The sequence below is a fragment of the Pelobates fuscus genome, chromosome 1, assembly GCF_036172605.1.
Source record: "Pelobates fuscus isolate aPelFus1 chromosome 1, aPelFus1.pri, whole genome shotgun sequence".
NCBI lineage: Eukaryota > Metazoa > Chordata > Amphibia > Anura > Pelobatidae > Pelobates > Pelobates fuscus.
Genome location: NC_086317.1, coordinates 443,071,018 through 443,090,813, shown reverse-complemented (window position 1 = coordinate 443,090,813; position 19,796 = coordinate 443,071,018). Strand labels below are relative to the sequence as shown.

Sequence of the window (19,796 nt, the reverse complement as noted above, 5' to 3'; positions counted from 1 at the left end):
GAAGGCAGACATAGCGTTCATACAAGAAACTCACCTCCCTAGGACCTCTAAGATACAAATCATAGACCACATTTATACGAAAGCATACGCGGCCCGCATGCCCTGTAAAACAAGGGGGGTAGAAATAGTCATCCACAAAAGATGCCCACTGGTAATACAGTCCATACACAGAGACACGGACGGAAGGTATATAATACTCACGGGGACGATCAACGCCACCACATACCACCTCATAAACGTCTATGCCCCAAACATCCCTGACGCCCACTTCCGGGCAACCCTGGAAAAACTCACAAACTCACTAACGGGGGGCATACTGATCCTAGGGGGGATCTGAACGCAGCGCCGTGTACCGCGGTCGACCGCAGTGGCAAACCAGGTCAACCCAGATTACAGGGTAGGGGAGGTCAGGATCGCTTACTAAATAGATTTCTACAAAACACGGGGCTTCTGGACCCCTGGCGGTTGCAACACCCAGGCACAATAGATTATACCCACTATTCAGCAGTACACTCCACTTACTCCCGAATAGACGTATTCCTTACGAATCAACAAGGTATGAGATGGGTCAAATCGGCCGCCATAAATATATCTTGGTCAGACCACGCTGACCTTTCCCTGACCCTACAAACACCGGGGCCTAGGGCCCCATGGAGGTGGAGGCTTAACAACTCTCTCCTTAGGGACCAAGAAACCCTAGAGCTACTTAAGACAGAAGTGAACAATTACTTTGAATTAAACACCACAGAAGGAATACCCCCCACTATGAAATGGGCGGCCCACAAGGCCGTCCTACGGGGAACCCTGATAAAAATAGCAACGCGAAACAAAAAATGGAAAAGTTAACGGAACTACAAAAGGCCCTACGCAAAGCGGAAATGCAACACAAACAGAATCAGACACAACCCACACTACACGAGATACAAAACATCAGAAGGATCTCCTCTTGGATGAGGTGAGCAGAGATATCACCCGATCGAGAAGACTCTTTTACGAAAAGTCCAACAAAATGGACACGTTATTAGCTAGAGCCCTAAGACCCAAACAAAAACACATCACATCCATAACCAACGAAAGGGGCCAACCCCTCACTTCCCCACAGGACATAGCCGAGGAATTCACCAATCTCCTACGGAAATTATACAACCACTCCCCGGGGAAAGATGAAACCAGCAGGGAACATGTAGAGGCAGTCGCAAACTTCCTAGACAACATAAACCTACCCAAGCCAACTAGGGAAGAGCTAATAGGCCTAGAAGCACCAATAACGATAGAAGTAGATGATAGGGCCATAGGGATGATAGAGGGCAATAAGACACCGGGACCGGATGCGTTCGATGGGGTCTACTATAAAGCACTGCGAACAGAACTAGTACCTTACATGACAGCAATATACCAGGAATGGATGGAGGGGGGACGTCCCAATGCAGAGCTTGCCACGGCAAACTTAGTACTTATCCCGAAGCCGGGACGAAACGAAGGTGAACAATTACCGCCCCATCTCCCTGATCAATGTAGACTCCAAGATCCTAGCCACCAGGCTGGGTCACATCCTGACCAGGCTGGTCCACGCAGACCAGGTGGGCTTTGTGCCAACTAGGCAACTATATGAGAATACTACACGTGCAGTGGACCTGATCTGGTGGGCAAGAAAAACTCGGATGCCTTCTCTCGTCCTATCGCTGGACGCGGAGAAGGCCTTCGACAAGATCCAATGGCACTACCTATTCGCCCTACTACGTCACATAGGCCTACCAGAAAACTACATCACAGCGATCAGAGCACTGTACACGAACCCACTGGCCTAAATTATCATCCCAGGAGCGATCCCAAAACCATTCAAGTTAAGTAATGGCACGAGGCAGGGCTGCCCTCTCTCGCCGCTCCTCTTTATACTAGCCCTAGAACCCCTCCTCTACAAGATTAGGGAACACCCAAACATAAAGGGATTGACAATAGCAACAGAGCAGTATAAAGTATCTGCGTACGCGGATGACGTCCTGCTCACACTCACGGACGTGGAGTACTCCCTCCCGAGCCTAGTCAGGCTGCTAGAGGAGTTCGCCCAGGTAGCAGGCTATAAAATTAACATGGAAAAATCAGAAGCCATGCCACTGGGGTTGACAGCGGAGGACGCGGCGCTGATAGGGAGGACGGCACATATAAGACTAAACCACCAACATATAAAATACTTGGGGATCAGACTAACAAAAGAGGTCTCACGACTATATGCGGAAAATTACACACCAATGATTAAAACAATAATAAAAGACTTAGAAAAATTGCATGAGAAGCCGATCTCATGGATAGGTCGCCTTCACGCAATTAAAATGAATGTATTACCGAGGATGTTGTTCCTCTTTCAGGCATTGCCCACGAAAGTCACGAAAGGGGACCTCCAACCCCTACAAACCAACATAGACCAATTTATCTGGGCACACAAAAGACACAGGATAGCCCGACACGTACTCTACCGACCAAAGGGACTAGGGGGACTGGGACTTCCCAATCTTCACCTGTATTACCTGTCAGCACAGCTAGCCCAAATAATAGAGTGGCACTCACCCCCAGATAGACGCAGATGGGCAGACCTGGAATCCCTAGTGATGGGAAGGGACCTTCCCCAGTATTGGATCTGGGTACCAAAAACAGAAAGACCACCCTTACTCACAGACTGCCCAGCTATACTCAATTCCATTAAAATATGGGACGCCAATGCTCAAAAATACGCTCTAAGCAGACTGCCCTCACCTCTCACCCCATATCTGAGAAATAGGGCATTCACGCCGGGCATGCGGGTGAGGGACTTCAAAGGACTAGAATACACAGGCCTGCAGAGATACTATCACCTATACGACGGAGACACATTCAAAACCTTTGACAAACTAAAACAGGCAGGGCCACTACAGACTAGAGACTTTTTTAGATATATACAATTACGGGACTTTGCTAACCATCCTAGGGTAAAAGAGGCAGCCACGGCCCCAATGACTAGTTTTGAAAGATTATGCATGACAGAAACCACACGTATGGGCCTGATTACCGGGCTCTATGCACAACTCAGCGCTCCGGAGATGAACGTAGAACCCCTCACCTATATCACCCAATGGGAGAAAGATCTACAACAAACATTGGAAGGGGAGGACTGGAGGGATATATGGGAGGCGGCAGCCAAAGTCTCCATATGCGTAACACTTCAGGAACAGGCATATAAAACCCTCCTGAGGCTGTACGCAACCCCGGCGAAACTGTATAGAATGGGGAAAACCACTACAGATACATGCTGGAGGGGCTGCGGGGAGAGAGGATCATATATCCACATGTGGTGGACGTGTCCCAAAGTAGAGAGATTCTGGTCGGAAATAGTCATTAATGACAGCAGTCCTGGAAAGACCAATACACAGGGACCCTTGGACATTCTTACTAGCCAAACCACAAGACGACCTCACGACAAAGGAACAGAAACTAGTTAACAAACTAACGTTAGCAGCCAGAAGAGCACTGACCCAACAATGGCTCAGCCCAGACACCCCTCCTATGAGCAAAGTCACACACAAAATACAAGACAACTTTCTCATGGACAAACTAACAGCGCAGGTACGGAACACCATGGGCACCTTCTCAAAGGTGTGGCAACCGTGGGAGGAATACCTAGAAAGAATGGCGCGCACACCATGAGACAAGAAAGCCAACCTAGGAGGCACTCACTGCCACACACACAGGTTTTGGGCGCGCCCGGCGAGTCCTCCCCTCCTTGGGCACGTTACTGCCCCTCCCAGATACCTAACATAACCTCGCCCTCCTCTCTCTCTGACTTTCACTCACAAAGGAGCTAACAAAAACGGCACAGTAGGGAGCGTACAACACGCAAGCCTAGAGCCATACGACAATCTAGGACCAGGAGGGCTAACGAGCAAAATAATAGAACTCCATCACGCTCTACAAAAGGAGGACATACAGCCATGAAAATGGGTAGATGTAAGTTAGGAGAGCGGTAGGGTAGAAGGCACAAGGGCCCAACTTTGGATAGTATAAAGGGTACAAGATTAAACAACGAATAGTCAACACACATACGGCCCATGCAAGAAAAGCAAAGCTCCCCTCAGGGGATCACAAACGAGGGGGTGGGGGTGGGAGGGGAGGGGAAGGAAAATAAAAATAACTACCAGACGAATAGAATAACAGGTTATGATACCAAGTTTAAAACTTTTGTGTTATCTTAAGGAAAACACCAATTAGGGTGTTTCCAGGTTTTGAAGTTTATTAGGTTTACAAAAATTGGAAAAACATTGATGGACGGTGGCTTCAGAAAACAACGCAAAAAGTAGCGCCCGAACAGCGACTGTATGTTTAACAAAACTATTATCTTTTTTCTGTATCACTGAAATACCAATGTGTAATGTAAAATGTACCAATGCACAAGCCCCAATACTGTTTGCGAGCTGTACTGTCTGTCAATGCAAAAAAATACACCTAGACAGTGTATGTGTATATATATATATATATATATATATATATATATATATATATACTTAGATCATATATAACATATATATATATATATGATCTAAGTATATATATATTTTTTTTTTTTACACTTATTTTATTTTATTTCCAGCCAGCAAGGGGACTAACTGTTATTACAGTTAGTCCCCCTGCTGGCAATGCACCAGGCAGCTAACCCGGCCATGTGATTGTGAGGTCCTCGCAAGGACCTCACTCTCACATGGCCGCGGGGGAGGGGGGGGGCTTCAGGACGTCGGATGTGCCGCTGGGGGGGCTCCCTGGGAGTCCCCGGGTAAGTTAAAAAAAACAAAAAAAAACGGAGGGCGTACTATTACGCCCTCCGGTTTTAAGGGGTTAAATAAATGTATTGTAAGTAAACAAAATGTACCCCTTGGCCATAAAAGGGAATATAAACTGCACAGTAAAATATATTTAAAAGTATTTAATGGCCATAAAAGTACATATCGACTATAAGATATCCATGAATTGCAAAATAGATATATATACCTAATCCATATAGACATACATACATGGACATCTCATTCTCCAATATACCTATTCAAATTCAAAGCTCACATTGTATCCACATGCACACTAAACTGAAACCATTAACCATCTACGAGTGTATTCATGGATACTACATCTTCAATATTAGTTCCCTAACACTCACCACTATAGGATTTTAGAGCAGGACCCCACAGGTGAGTTACAGGAGAAAATTAAAGAAATTACTGGGGCAGCATTAGATGGTGGACTTATTGAAAGAAGGGACTTTAATTTTTTTGAATGTAGATTGTTCTAAGATCCCGTTCATATATCTGCTCCCTAATTTTTGTGTTTGCAGGTGACACAAAACTCTGTCAAATAATACAATGTGAGCAAGATATTACTTTGCTGCAGAGGGATTTAGATAGACTGGGGGACTGGGCACTCAAATGGCAGATGAAATTTAATGTTGAAAAATGCAGAGTTGTGCACTTCGGCGTGAAGAATACACAAGCAACATATACCCTTAATGAAAGCGAATTAGGGATAACAACACAGGAAAAGGACTTGGGAATTGTTATAGACCACAAACTATGCAACAATGTGCAATGTCAATCAGCAGTGGCTACGGCCAGTAAGGTATTGTCATGCATGAAAAGGGGCATTCACTCTTGGGATGAGAATATCATTTTGCCTCTTTATAAATCACTGGTAAGACCATATATTGAATATGCTGTGCAATTTTGGGCACCTGTTTTAAAGAAGGATATTATGGCACTAGAAAAAGTGCAGAGACGGGCTACAAAATTAATAAATGGAATGGAATATCAGCTATGAAGAAAGGTTAACAAATGTAAACCTATTTAGTTTAGAAAAACGTTGCCTGAGTGGGGATATGATAACATTATACAAATATATTCAGGGCCAATACACAAACCATTGTGTGGAAATCTATTCACAAACCGGACTTTACATAGAACACGAGGTCATGCGTTTAGACTGGAAGAAAGGAGAATATTTCGTCTAAGGCAAAGGAAAGGTTTTTTTTTTTTTTACTGTAAGAACAATAAGGATGTTGAATTCTCTGCCTGAAGAAATGGTTTTATCAGAGTCCATACAGATGTTCAAACAGCTACTAGATGCATACTTGCAAAAACAGAATATTCAAGGATATAATCTTTCAATGTAGGGTAAAACTGCTTGATCAAAGGATAAATCTGACTGCCATTCTGGAGTCAAGAAGGAATATATATATATAGATTTATTATACATTTGAAGAAAAAAAAAAAAACATTTTATTTATTTTTATATTTATAAGTACATATGGGAGACTTCGCTGAACAAAAATGAGTGTTTAAAACCGTAAAACTCATTACAACGATGAAATCACCAGTAAAAGTGAAGTTTTTGTGTTAAAAAAAAATGCAAAAAACAAATATGAAGTTAACTTTGGCAAGCGTTTGTGGCTACTAAAAAAGACTGGACATACCCTATTTTAAATACCCTGGGTTGTCTACTTTTTCAAATGGTATGTTATGGTCGGGTTAATTTTTATTTCTGGGCTGCCATACCGTCTCAAAGACAACATAGCCAATCTGGCAAATAGCAATTTACAAAAACAGAAATTGGTAAATCTTATGTTTGAACTTATAACTTTCCAAATCACCATAAAACCTGTACTTGAGGGGTACGGTTGTACTCGTGAGACATTACTCTACATAAATATGAGTGTTTTAGAGCAGTAAAACGCATTATACTAATAATATAATCGATGAAATTGCAGTTTGTGTGTGAAAAATGCAACAAAAAAAATATATTTATATATATATATATATGCTAATTTTGGCCATGGTTTGTGACTAAGTGGCTACTAAAAAAGACTGGACATACCCCATTTTGAATACCGTGGATTGTCTACTTTTACAAATCTTATGCCATGATGGGGTTAATTTTCATTCCTGGGCTGCCATACGGTCTCCAAACCAATCTGGCATATTTCAATGTGCAAACATGGAAAAGGGGAAAGCCCTACATTTGACCCCTGTAAGTTTGCAAAACCCATAAAACCTGTACATTGGGCACTGTTGTACTCAGGAGATGTTGCTGAACACATATTGGGGTGTTCTTTGTCAGTCAGTAACAGGTGAGAATCCATGCCTAAAGTACAATGTGAGAGAAAAATAACACAAAAAAATGACTACCTAAAAGTTTGACATAGACTAATGGTTGAAACAGTGGATTGAAAGTGTTAAAAATACCACCATTTGATATACCCTAAGGCAGGCATAGGCAACCTTTGGCACTCCAGATGTTTTGGACTACACCTCCCATGATGTTTTGCTAGCATTTTGGTTGTGAGAGCATTATGGGGGATGTAGTCCACAACATCTGGAGTGCCGAAGGTTGCCTATCCCTGCCCTAAGGTATTTACTTATCAAACATATATGGTTTGATGGGGGTAAATTACATTGGGGGGCTTAAAAACTGTCCCAAATAGGCCATGGGTGCATGATGACCTGCTGTGAAAATTCCAAGTTGGAAAACTGGAATGCACACCCTCCAAATAAGGTCTTTTAGCCCCCAGAGAACACGGCACACCTATACATGGGTAGTATCACTGTACTCAGGAGATGTTGCTGAACACATATTGGGGTGTTCTTTGCTAGTAACCCGTAAAGTTCTCAGTACATATATTCATAAATTGCTATGTGTGTCAAAATAATCACCAATTATTATAATTATTTTTAATTTGGCGTAGATCGGTGGTAAACTGGTTGCATGAAAAGAGTCTAAATACCCCAAGTGTAATACCTTAGGTTGTCTTTTTTTAAAAAATATATACATGTGAAGGGTTATTTTGGGGATTCCTGACAGATATCAGTGTTACAATGTAACTTGGAAATAGCAAAGTTCTACTTGTACTTACCGTATATACTCGAGTATAAGCCGACCCGAATATAAGCCGAGGCCTCTAATTTTACCCCCAAAAACTGGGAAAACGTATTGACTCGAGTATAAGACTAGGGTGGGAAATGCAGCAGCTACTGGTAAATTTCTAAATAAAATTAGATCCTAAAAAAATTATATTAATTGAATTTTTATTTGCAGTGTGTGAATGAGTCCGGTCAGCGCCGTCCGGTCAGCTCTTCTGTCAGCTCACACTGTAAGTCTCGCGAGAGCCGTGGCGAGACTTACAGTGGGAGCTGACCGAGGGGCTGAACGGACGGCGCGGAGGAGGAGGGAGCTGACAGGAGCTGCAGGAGAGGTAAGTAACCTCTCTCACAGCCCCCACAGCCCCAGTCTGATTTATGGCAATGCAAATTGCCATAATACAGACTATTGACTCGAGTATAAGCCGAGTTGGGGTTTTTCAGTACAAAAAATGTGCTGAAAAACTCTGCTTATACTCGAGTATATACGGTATTTAGAAACTATTTAGCACGGGTGTTTTTTGTCGGTTGTAGATGCGGAACAGATTTTGGCGGTCAAAGTTAGAAATAAAGTGTTTTTTTTTATTTGTTTATCATATTTTAGAGTAAATTATGATATGATGAAAATATTGGTATCTTTAGAAAGGCCATTTAATGGCGAGAATATACCGTATATACTAGAGTATAAGTCGACCCGACTATTACCCGAGGCCCCTAATTTTACCACAAAAAACTGGGAAAACTTATTGACTCGAGTATAAGCCTAGGGTTGGAAATGCAGCAGCTACTGGTAAATTTCTAAATAAAATTAGATCCCAATAAAATTACAATAATTGAATATTTATTTACAGTGTGTGTATATAATGAATGCAGAGTGTGTGTGTGTGTTTGTGTGTAGTGTGTGTATATAATGAATGCAGAATTTGTGTGTGTATATAATGCAGAGTGTGTGCATTATATACACACACACTCTGTGTGTATATAATGCAGAGTTTGTGTGTTTGTGTAGTGTGTAAACTGGGTGGGGGGGGCAGTTTTATTATTTTTAATATTTTTTTTATTTTAATATTATTATTATTTTTTTATTTTAATATTATAAAATGAAATTATTATTTTTTTTTTGTCCCCCCTCCCTGCTTAATACCTGGCCAGGGAGGGGGGGCTATGGCAATCCCTGTTGGTCCAGTGGATGGGCTGTGCAGTGGGGGGGGGGGGAGCGTTTACTTACCTTTACAGCAGCTCCGTGCAGCTCCCCTGTTCAGCTCACAGTGTAAGTCTTGGCTTATACTCTAGTATATATGGTAATATGTGTGGGTACAGTAAATGAGTAAAGCCGTCCATGTCAATGCCAGCAGGGGGAGTGCCTGTAATGAACGGTACTACCCCTGCTGCCTGAAAATAGTAAAATAAAAGTTAAAGATACAGTATAAAATAAAATATATACTTAGATTGTATACATGATCTAAGTATGTGTGTGTATGTATATATATATATATATATATATATATATATATATATATACACACACACACATATACATACATACACATACACTGTCTAAGTGTATTTTAATATTTATATATATAATTATAAATATATATTAAAATCAAAATGCACGTATGATATTGATTAAATATATATAATTTTCATTATATTTATATAAAATCTAAAATAAATATGTAAATACATTAAAAAATAACATTTTAAAAATAAATATATAGTTGTAAATTCGTTCTAACTGTATTTTAAAATTAATATATATAGATATCAAAATACATGTAGAACGAAATATATATATCTATATACATAAGTATATACCGCTATATATATATATATATATATATATATATATATACCTACCTATATATATATATATACCTATATATAAATAAAAATAATTAAAATATATATACATATATATAATAATTCTACATATATATTTGTCATAATTTTATATAATTAGGTCATTTTATTAATTTCAATTAGGAGGACCTGCCTGACAACCCAGGCCAAAAGTCCAGGTAATTTCATATGCTAGCACTATATTTAACCCTGTAACTTTTCAAGACACCATAAAACCTGTACATGGGGGTTACTGTTTTACTCGGAAGACTTCGATGAACACATATATTAGTGTTTCAAAACCGTAAAATGTATTACAATGACAATATTGTCAGTGAAAGTGAATTGTTTTGCATTTTTCACGCACAAATGGCACTTACACGGACGATATAATTGTTGTGATACGTTTTACTGTTTTGAAACACTAATATAAGTGTTCAGCGAAGTCTCCCGAGTATAACAGTACCCCTCATGTACAGGTTTTATGGTGTTTTCAAAGGTTACAGAGTCAAATATAAGGCTTGTGTTTTTTCACATTAAAATTCCCCAGGTTGGTTATGTTGCCTTAGAGACCGTACGGTAGCCCAGGAATGAAAATTACCCCCATGATGGCATACCATTTGCAATAATAGACAACCCCAGGCATTGCAAATAGGGTATGTTCAGTCTTTTTAAGTAGCCACTTACTCACAAACACTGCCCAAAATTGGCGTTCAAATAAGTTTTTTGCATTTTTTACACACAAACAAATATTAACACTAACTTTGGCCAGTGTTTGTGACTAAGTGGCTACTAAAAAAGACTGGACATACCTCATTTGCAATACCTTGGGTTGTCTACTTTTGCAAATGGTATGCCATTATGGGGGTAATTCTCATTCCTGGGCTACCACACCGTCTCAAAGGTAACATTACCAATCTGGCAAATTTCTATTTGAAAATGGAACGTTCTATATTTGACCCTGTAACTTCCCAAAACACCATAAAACCTGTTAATGGGGGGTACTGTTGTACTCGTGAGACATCGCTGATTACAAATATGTGCATTTTTGTGCAGTAAAACCTAACAGTATTATGACATTCACAGCTAAAATGTCAGACGGAAATACAAATTTAAAAACAAATCTTATTTTCTCACTTTTTTTTTAAAATGTTATTCATAATGAATTATGTCCCATATATGAATAGTTAATGATAAATTAAAGCCCTGTTTCTCCTGAACAAAATTATATATAATAAGTGTGGGTGCATATAATATGAAAGAGGGGAACTACGGGTGAACAGACATATAGCGCAAATTCCAGTTTTTGTTTACGTTTTGTTTTGATCAGAACGTGCACTATTGACTCCGTCCTGAAGGGGTTAAGGTCCAGAGCAAACACACTAAAGGTAGCAACTATAAAATGACCTCCTCCCAATCCTTAAAATAGCACACAACAAAAGTGTGTATAGAAATTGTACAGCTATCACTCTGGTATGAGGCTATCACTTTCAAAACATTCCATTGGAATAGAGGTATTCTCATGTATAAATGAAAATTGGAAAAGTAATCCTAATGTAATAGGTAAATGTAATCAATAATAGATAAAACAACAGTTAAACACTCACAAACAGAATTGCATATATACAGAGCAATGTGCAAAATAAAGCAGTTCCACCAAGGGCTAAATCTCACCACTTAAGTTGGAGGACTACTGTCTCTTTAGTGGCCAGGGTTCAAAGTCCCTATTCATTTATACGGTTCCTCTCCAACAGCTGGCCGTCTCGTTGGGGTCTTAGTTTAGATTATTTTATTTTTTTTTTATCAGGAGCTACTTTGCATGTTGGGAGTTAGTGTTTACATAATTTACCCGCATCTGTATGATTAGGTGCATGCGCAAACCAGCTCCAACACTCAGTGATGTCATACATTGTAACGTTTGAGGTCGTCTGATATGCATGCACTAAACCAAGCTGAAACACAAACTAACTTTATTGATCATGTTTGCGTCGGATCTGCACTTGTAGTACTTCTCAGTATCTGCCCTTGATCTCACGGTTTCAACTATGTGAACTGTAGGATATTACGTGTGCAATTCAAATGCATGCGTTTGTCAGCCTGTGAAAAAACTGGAGGCATTTCATTACTAAAATTACTCTATACATGCTGAAATATCTAAATCTACATTGAGACCTAAAGGTGCTGATGGCTTCAATCCATTCAGTTTCTTTTTTTGTGAGGACCTTTTCAGTGTCTTCCCCTCATGTGGGACTGTGTGATGTTACTGTGGGACTTCTAATTCTATTCCTATACTAAGTGGTGGAAACTTAACTGTGTGCATTCTTTACAGTGTTTGGGTACACAATGTTTCAAATTATTTCTATTTATACCACTAAAATGTTATATTAATGTAAAAGGTAATTTCCTAGCAGGGCTACCAACGTATTGATTGCCGCATTTACAATGTAACAGATGCATTACATTCTTAATCTAACAATTGATAAGAAGCTTGATTTTAAAAGTTAGACTGGTAATAAAACTCCCAAAAGTGATGGTTTGTGGTGTCTGAAACTTGGAAGTACTGCAATTTCCATATTTTATTTTTTTCCTTCAGAAAATGTTTGATTTATCTGACATTCAATACAGAGATAGGACTACTAGGAGATTACATGTCCTTTGTTTTCCTGTTTTTATTAGGTCTTCATTTATGATTTTGGGAATAAAGAAATGATAGATGTCAACAATATAAGAACACTTGAAGAAAGTCATAAGGCATATGGTAGCTTTTGCCTGGAATGCTCACTGATGGATATACAGTAAGTCAATCTTATTTAAAAAAATGCCTTTAAATGAGGTTGACAACATCATCCACTCTTGTTTTCCCTCCGTTTTTTTCATGAAAAATACAGTTAAGAAGATATGCCAGTCATTTACGCTAGTGGCCAGTCAATACCTGTATAAAAGATCTAGAATTTTGTATAGATACAAATAAATTAAAAAGTGGAAATATATATATATTTTTTTTAAATCTTTTTAATAATTATGTTGTTGCAACACCAACAGTACACACTTTTTAAAAATATTCATTGGATGATACAGTTTCTATTAGTTCTAAATCTAACTTGACAGTGTCAGGTTTTTTTGGTTTGTGTTTTAGAGTTCAAATGTAGCTTCAGAAATGGTATAGAACTTGTGTTCATTTTTCTAAATAATATTTCTAGGAGGTATTGTCTAGATGAGAAAAATCTGTCTACATTTTGCTAGCATAGTTGTTAGCAAATGTTTAGATTTATGAAAAATATCTATGAAATAATGTCCTTTACCTGTCATTGTCAACATAGAAGGTGATCTTTGAGTATTATAGAAGAGCATAAGATTATTATTATTTTATTATTTAAATAGCGTCATCAGATTCCGTTGCGCTGTACAATGGGTGGACTAACAGAAATGTAATTGTAACCAGACAACTGGACGTACAGGAACAGATAGGTGGAGGGCCCTGCTCAATGAGCTTACATTCTAGTGTAGGCTCTAGATCCATCCTATTGGTGGTTTTCCTGCTATATGACATAGCAACTTGAGCTCATGTGTCTCCTGCTAGGAATGGACTAACAAATAAGCACTGTGTGAATAAGCCTCTCTTTGACTGCTGCTTGCAGCTCCTCTGTCAATCTGAGGCCGCTATGTGGCCTCAGCATGACAGATGGGGGGTCGTAGGTATTGATTGTTACCTGGGCCTTCCATGTGCATGAAGAGATTTAACCAAATTTGCACCAAAAGTAAAGGACGTCCCATGCCATCCTAATGGCGTTAAACTCGTACGTAAGGACAGCATGGGACATTCTAACAGTTACCTGGGGTCTGTCGGGTGTTGCTCTCTAGAGACCTGGAAGCTATCTGTCTGTTTTAAGCATGGCGGTGCAGGGTTTAGTTCATTGGCTGAAAGCAATCCGCTAACACTCTGTCAATGAACTCTCCCTGCACTACGGGGCTTAGCTCCGTAGAGCTAAAGAAAGCTCATAACAAGACCTTCTGTCTCTCCAGGGAGGAAGAAAAAAAAAGTAGGGAGTAGCTACAGACCGAAACCAAGTAGGCCATGTCGGTTTCGGTGATACTTCAATTTTGATAGTTATGGCTCGCTTCAGGTATGATGTGGACCTTTACCGACAAAAGGTCACTCCGGGTCATTCTAAGCTTAGCGTGTCTTTATGCAATCTATAGCTGTATACGGAGTAGACCCTTCCGTTCCGAAATTACTTATAAATACTGTTTTCTTTAACCATTCTAGATGATAACTTGACTATCACTAAAATAATCCAGTGTCTGAAGACCCAAAAGGCACTGTAAAAATATTGTAATAAATGAAACAATGACTCAAATAAATATAAGATAAAAGTGTATTGGATGAATGTAACAGAATGCAAAAATAGTCAGTAAATAATCAATCTTACCAAAGTATTAGTGGCTACAGCATATGTATGGTGTCCGTGTGCAAGTGAGAATGGAATAATGGTTGAATGACAACATCCTATCCTTTCTCCTTTAGTTAAATAGTCTTTTTGTCCTCTATAAAGCAGCCCCCACCTGTGTGATTTTCCCAAAAAGGTTTTCTAACTTGTTACATGATGTAATGTATTGCATATCTAAGTTTGGGATATTCCCTAAATGGCTCGAGCTTGTAGTTAGCTTACGAAGTGTTTTTGTATACATTTAACTGACAGCACATGTGTTTGTTCTAATTTAACTTCAACCTTTTAGCTGTTAACCTTGTGGGATGGCATTGAAAGTGTAATCTAAGCGAAGTTAAGAAGCCTATAGTATTCCAAATGTACATTAGTATTAAATATATATATATATATATGTATGCACCACACCATATAATACACATATATATTGCAAACTGCACATTAAATAATGATCCACACTCCACAGGCCATCCTAGAAGTTATTCGATTTGACTACTTACACTGTGGGGGTGCCAGGGCACTAATGACACCATAACCACTATAGTGCTGCAGCTTGTGTTCCTTTCATTATGCATTGAAAGGCCACCTGGTTCGAAGGAACACTGTAAAAGTGTGGCACTTGTTTTATCAATATGTAATGATTCTGACATGAAAACCCTGTTAACATATATGTATTTCTCACAATTTGTAAAAAAGTTGGACTAACTCTCCAAGTATTTGTTTATCGTTGCAATTTCCCTTTTAACTGTTTTAATATATGAACATAGTTTTTCTTATAATGTAGCATGATATCGATACGTGATTAGTATGTGTTTATTAAAATTTTCCACACAAATTCATAAAAAATATATATATATATATATATATATATATATATATATATCTTGCCTGTTAATTTAGTTTCCTCTTTTAAATTACCCTTTGTGTACAGTTGTAGGAACTGGCTTTTGCTATGTTTCTCTGTGATATAGCTGATTTTGCATTTGTTTTATTTTTATTCTGTGTACTTGCTTATTATTTTCCTATATTCATATTAAATTAAAATTTTGAAAGATATTGATTTTTTGATTTTTTTATTTCCTAGACCATCTGGAGGAAGCACAGAATGGACAAAAACAGCATGTGAAGTTCTTTCCTATTATCTCAAGGGAGCTAAAGTTACAATAATCATTGAAGTTGGTATCATTCTACTCCTTTGTGGTTATTCAGGAAATTAATGTTCGTAAATGTGTTAGCTCAGACTGTCATGTTAGGTTAATTAATAATCAACTAGTGGATTGGACCTTTTTAAAGACAATGCACATTATGAATAATTAAATGAAAGTAGTGGGAAAATGTGATAATTGGCATATGCATGAACAGAATATAAGTAGGTCTGTTATATATAACAGACCTACGGTACTTATATTCTATCCATGTTTTGTTTGCAGTGTTTTCTTCTTACTGTAAATGATGTTGGGACTTAGGTTTCTGGGAGTTGTAGTTCAGTTTCACTTTCTACCTTACAACTTGTTATGCCCATGAAGCTCTCATCATATGAGATGCTTAGCTGATGTACATGAGACAGACTGTTGAAAGACTTTCTGATTTGATTAGAATTTATTGCAATGTTCTATAAAGACTAAACTGTGCTTCGGAAGATCAGTACATGAAGCTGCTCATCATTTTAGAGTGATAGAAAGCAAAAGGCTTTTTATAGTGTCAAGTGGAGTATAAATAGCTAATCACTGTCCTCTGACTATCTGTATATTATTTCAAAACTGTGCTAAAGGGAATAAATAACAAGAGTATAGTAGTTGGCGATGGAGCAAAGTAATATTAGCTACTCAGCTTTCACTGTTCTACTGTTCTCTCCTTGGTTGAGCTGAGTGCATACTCAGAGTACTTCTGATGAGGAAGTTGCGTTGTGAAAAAAAAAACAGGATAGGCTAATGGAACAGTGTCTGCTGTAGACTGCGCAACTTTGAACAGAAAGTGGACTGCTTGAACCCATTCTGTAAATTCACTTAACTTGTATAATTTAAATCAGGCCCTGCTATATTTTAAAATAGTGATGTTTTACTTTGTTTCTCCATAGGAAAATGCATCAAAGTGGCCTCTGCCTGTTAAGATGGCATGTAAAGATGAAGCAGGCCAGCATGTTGATATTTCCAGTTTCCTCATAAAACAAGGTTTAGCTCTGAGAGAAAGAAGGTTTGTTACTATGTTTTGTTTATATAATTTCATAACTTTTACTAGGTTTGGTGGATTCTGTTTGATTATATGTGGTTTTCAATAGTTCTGCGATAATGTAGGGTGTGCTGAGGTGTATGATGTTTATAGACTAGTGATGTCAAGTAATGAAAACTGAGTTTAGAATTGTATATGTGTTGTAGGCAATCTTTTTTGCATAAATAGCTTAGACCACACAATAAACACAGACACAGTTAATTTAAATTTCAATGGATTATGCCACGGTGTTCATTACAAGTTTAAAGTGGCTTACAACCATAGTTTAATTTAATTTATCTTAATCAAGCCGTCTTAGATGACATGACCTCCTTTTATTTAAAAAATATTTACCATTATATCCTCACTCAGAACTTGATCCTGAGGATGAGTACCCCAACTGAGCCCCCTCCACAGCCAAAGCCCTTTGTATTATGTTTTGCAAATCAAGATTTAAAATATAAATTCCGATATTTGATTAAAGAACCATTGTAATGTAAAAGGACCACTTTTGTGATTTAATATCACGGTCTGCACACTTATATATACTTAATGTAGTGTCCCTGTAGGCATTTTGCTGTAAGCACTGCTTTTTCAAAGAAAAGACAGTGTTTACATTGCTCCCTAGGGGCACCTCCAGTGGCAGTCACTTAGATGGCCGCTAGCTTTCTGGGTCAGTGCTATAGTGGTTAAATATGGGTAATGTTTTTCACTGCTGAGAGGCTACTTGTTTTCTACCTTGGAATATCACCTTGGCATTAATGTTTCAAAGCGATATCAAAGCAATTCTATCAACATACTTTTCCTTACATAATTAATCAGTTTTTCTGTGTGGATATGAGCATTATTGTATTGCGTTACTGTAATGCTAATTGGGATATTGTTATCAGCCGCCTATCAGAATCTGTAGTCTGCTGAGTTTATCTGAATAGCTCCATACATTCCATAGTAGTACATGGGGGATATGGTGGCTTGAACTCTTTAACATGCTAAATGCTCTCTAGGCTCACAGAGGGCTTGGGTTAGACTTTTTTAAAAACAGTTTACAGATATTAAAAGTATAAAAAATAACAAGTACAGTCAGTTTTGTTGCCTTATAATAATGATACAAAATCAAATGATCTGTCACAGTGACAAAGAAAAACGTTCTTTTATATACAGGAATGGAAGTTTACTGCTCTTTTTTCCTAAAAATATATACTTTTACATCATTCCCACATATAGCACACCTGTACACTGTGTTTCTTGTGTTATGCATTTAAACTTTTTCTTTTATAGGCTTAATAAACCCAAGACTTTGGAAGTTAGTGAAAGTATAGCGGAAATTACAGTGGCAGAGCATGTTGTACTTGAGGAGAAACCAGATTGTGATGTAGAGCCTGATCAAACACCTTTTCAGAAAAATGATGCAAGTACAAGTAACATAGAAAAAAATGAAGAACCAATGACCGAACAAAATATCAATGAGCCCTATATACCTCCTGTCATACCGGATTCAAAAATATTTATGGCAAAAGTCACGCATATAACAGAACAAGGAATCGTATACGTGATACATGAATCATTAGGTACCACTATGATTTGGGTGTGAAAGGGGTTTGTGTGTGGATGGTGTCTGGTTTGGCCAGAGGGTTTTGTATTTGACATTTCATCGGAATGCCTCCATTACAAACGTCTTATCTGCATGCAGGGATAATGTTTTGCTCTACTGCTGCATGTTGTTTTTACTCTTTGCTTTATTATAGCCAAACATTTTGTGACCGGGATCAGTATGTTTTTCTCTGATGCATCCCTTTTCTTTACCTGAGACAAGAGGAAAGATGGATATCTAAGTCACGTTTTACCAAGTTTTTCTTCAAAGGCATAATTGCACCACAATGGTGTGCAGTGGAATATTTTACATTTAGATTTAATGCAACAGGCAATTGTCCCCACCTAATGTGTTCGTATTAAAAAGCGTTGGCTACAATTGGTTCTATTACCCTGTCCTAGATTGAATGCCTACTTCGAGCATATTTAGTCATTCTTATATTAATGGAACACTCCAAGCACCAAAACCACTAAAGCCTGCTCTTTAAGAACAGTTTCTCAACTTACCAAGTGCCCCCAGGAATGGCTGAGACTAGCAGTATATTATTAAGCCTGATATTATAATATCAGGCTTAATAATATACTGCTAATCTCAGCCATTCTACATGCAGCGGCACTCCATATCTCATCAGTGGCCTTTATATATAAAGATAGATAGATAGATGTGCTTGTGTTTATGTATGATATATATATATATATATATATATATATTATCATGAGTGTAAAACTAATGTTAATAGAGTGGTTTCACTAATCAAACCCATTACATACCATTAAGGGCAGCAACATTATATTGTAATATGTTAATACCCTGAGAAAAGTTATATAATAGAAAAAAAAAGATGCTCTATACCTTTAACAATTGTGATGCAGAAACAACTTAAGTGCATACAAAAAAGTGCAGTGTGTATGCATTTTTTTATGTTCACTTAAGTGGTTTTATATTACAATTGTTAAAGGTATAGCGCACCATCTTTTCTATTTTGTAAGATTTTTGTATTTTGTGGGCCATTACATGCTATAGGTGCTGCTTCTCACTAAGATTTTTTTAAATATTTTGGACTTTCTGGTTACAATATTCTTAGCGCTTTTTTTTTTACTTGTTTTGTGTTTACCCTGAGAAAAGTGTTTGTATTTTAAACAGAAACAAAAATAAACAGAAATATTCTAGCTTGTTCGTTTAACCAAATACCGTATATACTCGAGTATAAGCAGAGTTTTTCAGCACATTTTTTGTGCTGAAAAAACCCAAATCGGCTTATACTCGAGTCAATTGTCTGTATTATGGCAATTTGCATTGCCATAATACAGACAGGGGGCTGTGGGGGCTGCAGAGAGTTTACTTACCTCTCCTGCAGCTCCCTCCGCGCCGGTCCGTTCAGCTCCCGGTGTAAGTCTCGCGAGAGCCGCGGGGTCATAGTGCGGCCGCGAGACTTACACTGTGAGCTGGCAGAGGGAGCTGACCGGACCGGCGCGGAGGCGGAGGGAGCTGACAGGAGCTGCAGGAGAGGTAAGTAAGAGCTCTGCCAGCCCCCATCATACACAGTGCCCATCCACTGGACCACCAGGGAGTGAGAGCCCCCCTCCCTGCCATGTATCAAGCAGGGAGGGGGGACACATTTTTTTTTAATAATAATAAAATAAAATAAAAAATAATAATTAAATAAAATAAAAAATAATACATTTTTTTTTTATTAAAATAATTAAAAAATTATAATAATAAAATTGCCCACCCCCCACCAAGGATCTGCAACACACACACACTGCACTCATACACACACACACTGCA

General features: G+C 38.4%; 1 protein-coding gene across 1 annotated transcript in view; it reads left to right on the top strand.

Annotated features, from left to right (window-relative positions):
* RNF17 (ring finger protein 17) overlaps nucleotides 1-19,796 on the top strand; it is a 93,230-nt gene that overhangs the window by 51,841 nt on the left and 21,593 nt on the right. The window contains exons 8-11 of the mRNA XM_063440255.1: nucleotides 12,441-12,559; nucleotides 15,294-15,384; nucleotides 16,287-16,402; nucleotides 17,696-17,985. Of these exons, the coding sequence (XP_063296325.1) occupies nucleotides 12,441-12,559; nucleotides 15,294-15,384; nucleotides 16,287-16,402; nucleotides 17,696-17,985 (616 nt within the window). The remainder of the gene's footprint in view (nucleotides 1-12,440; nucleotides 12,560-15,293; nucleotides 15,385-16,286; nucleotides 16,403-17,695; nucleotides 17,986-19,796) is intronic.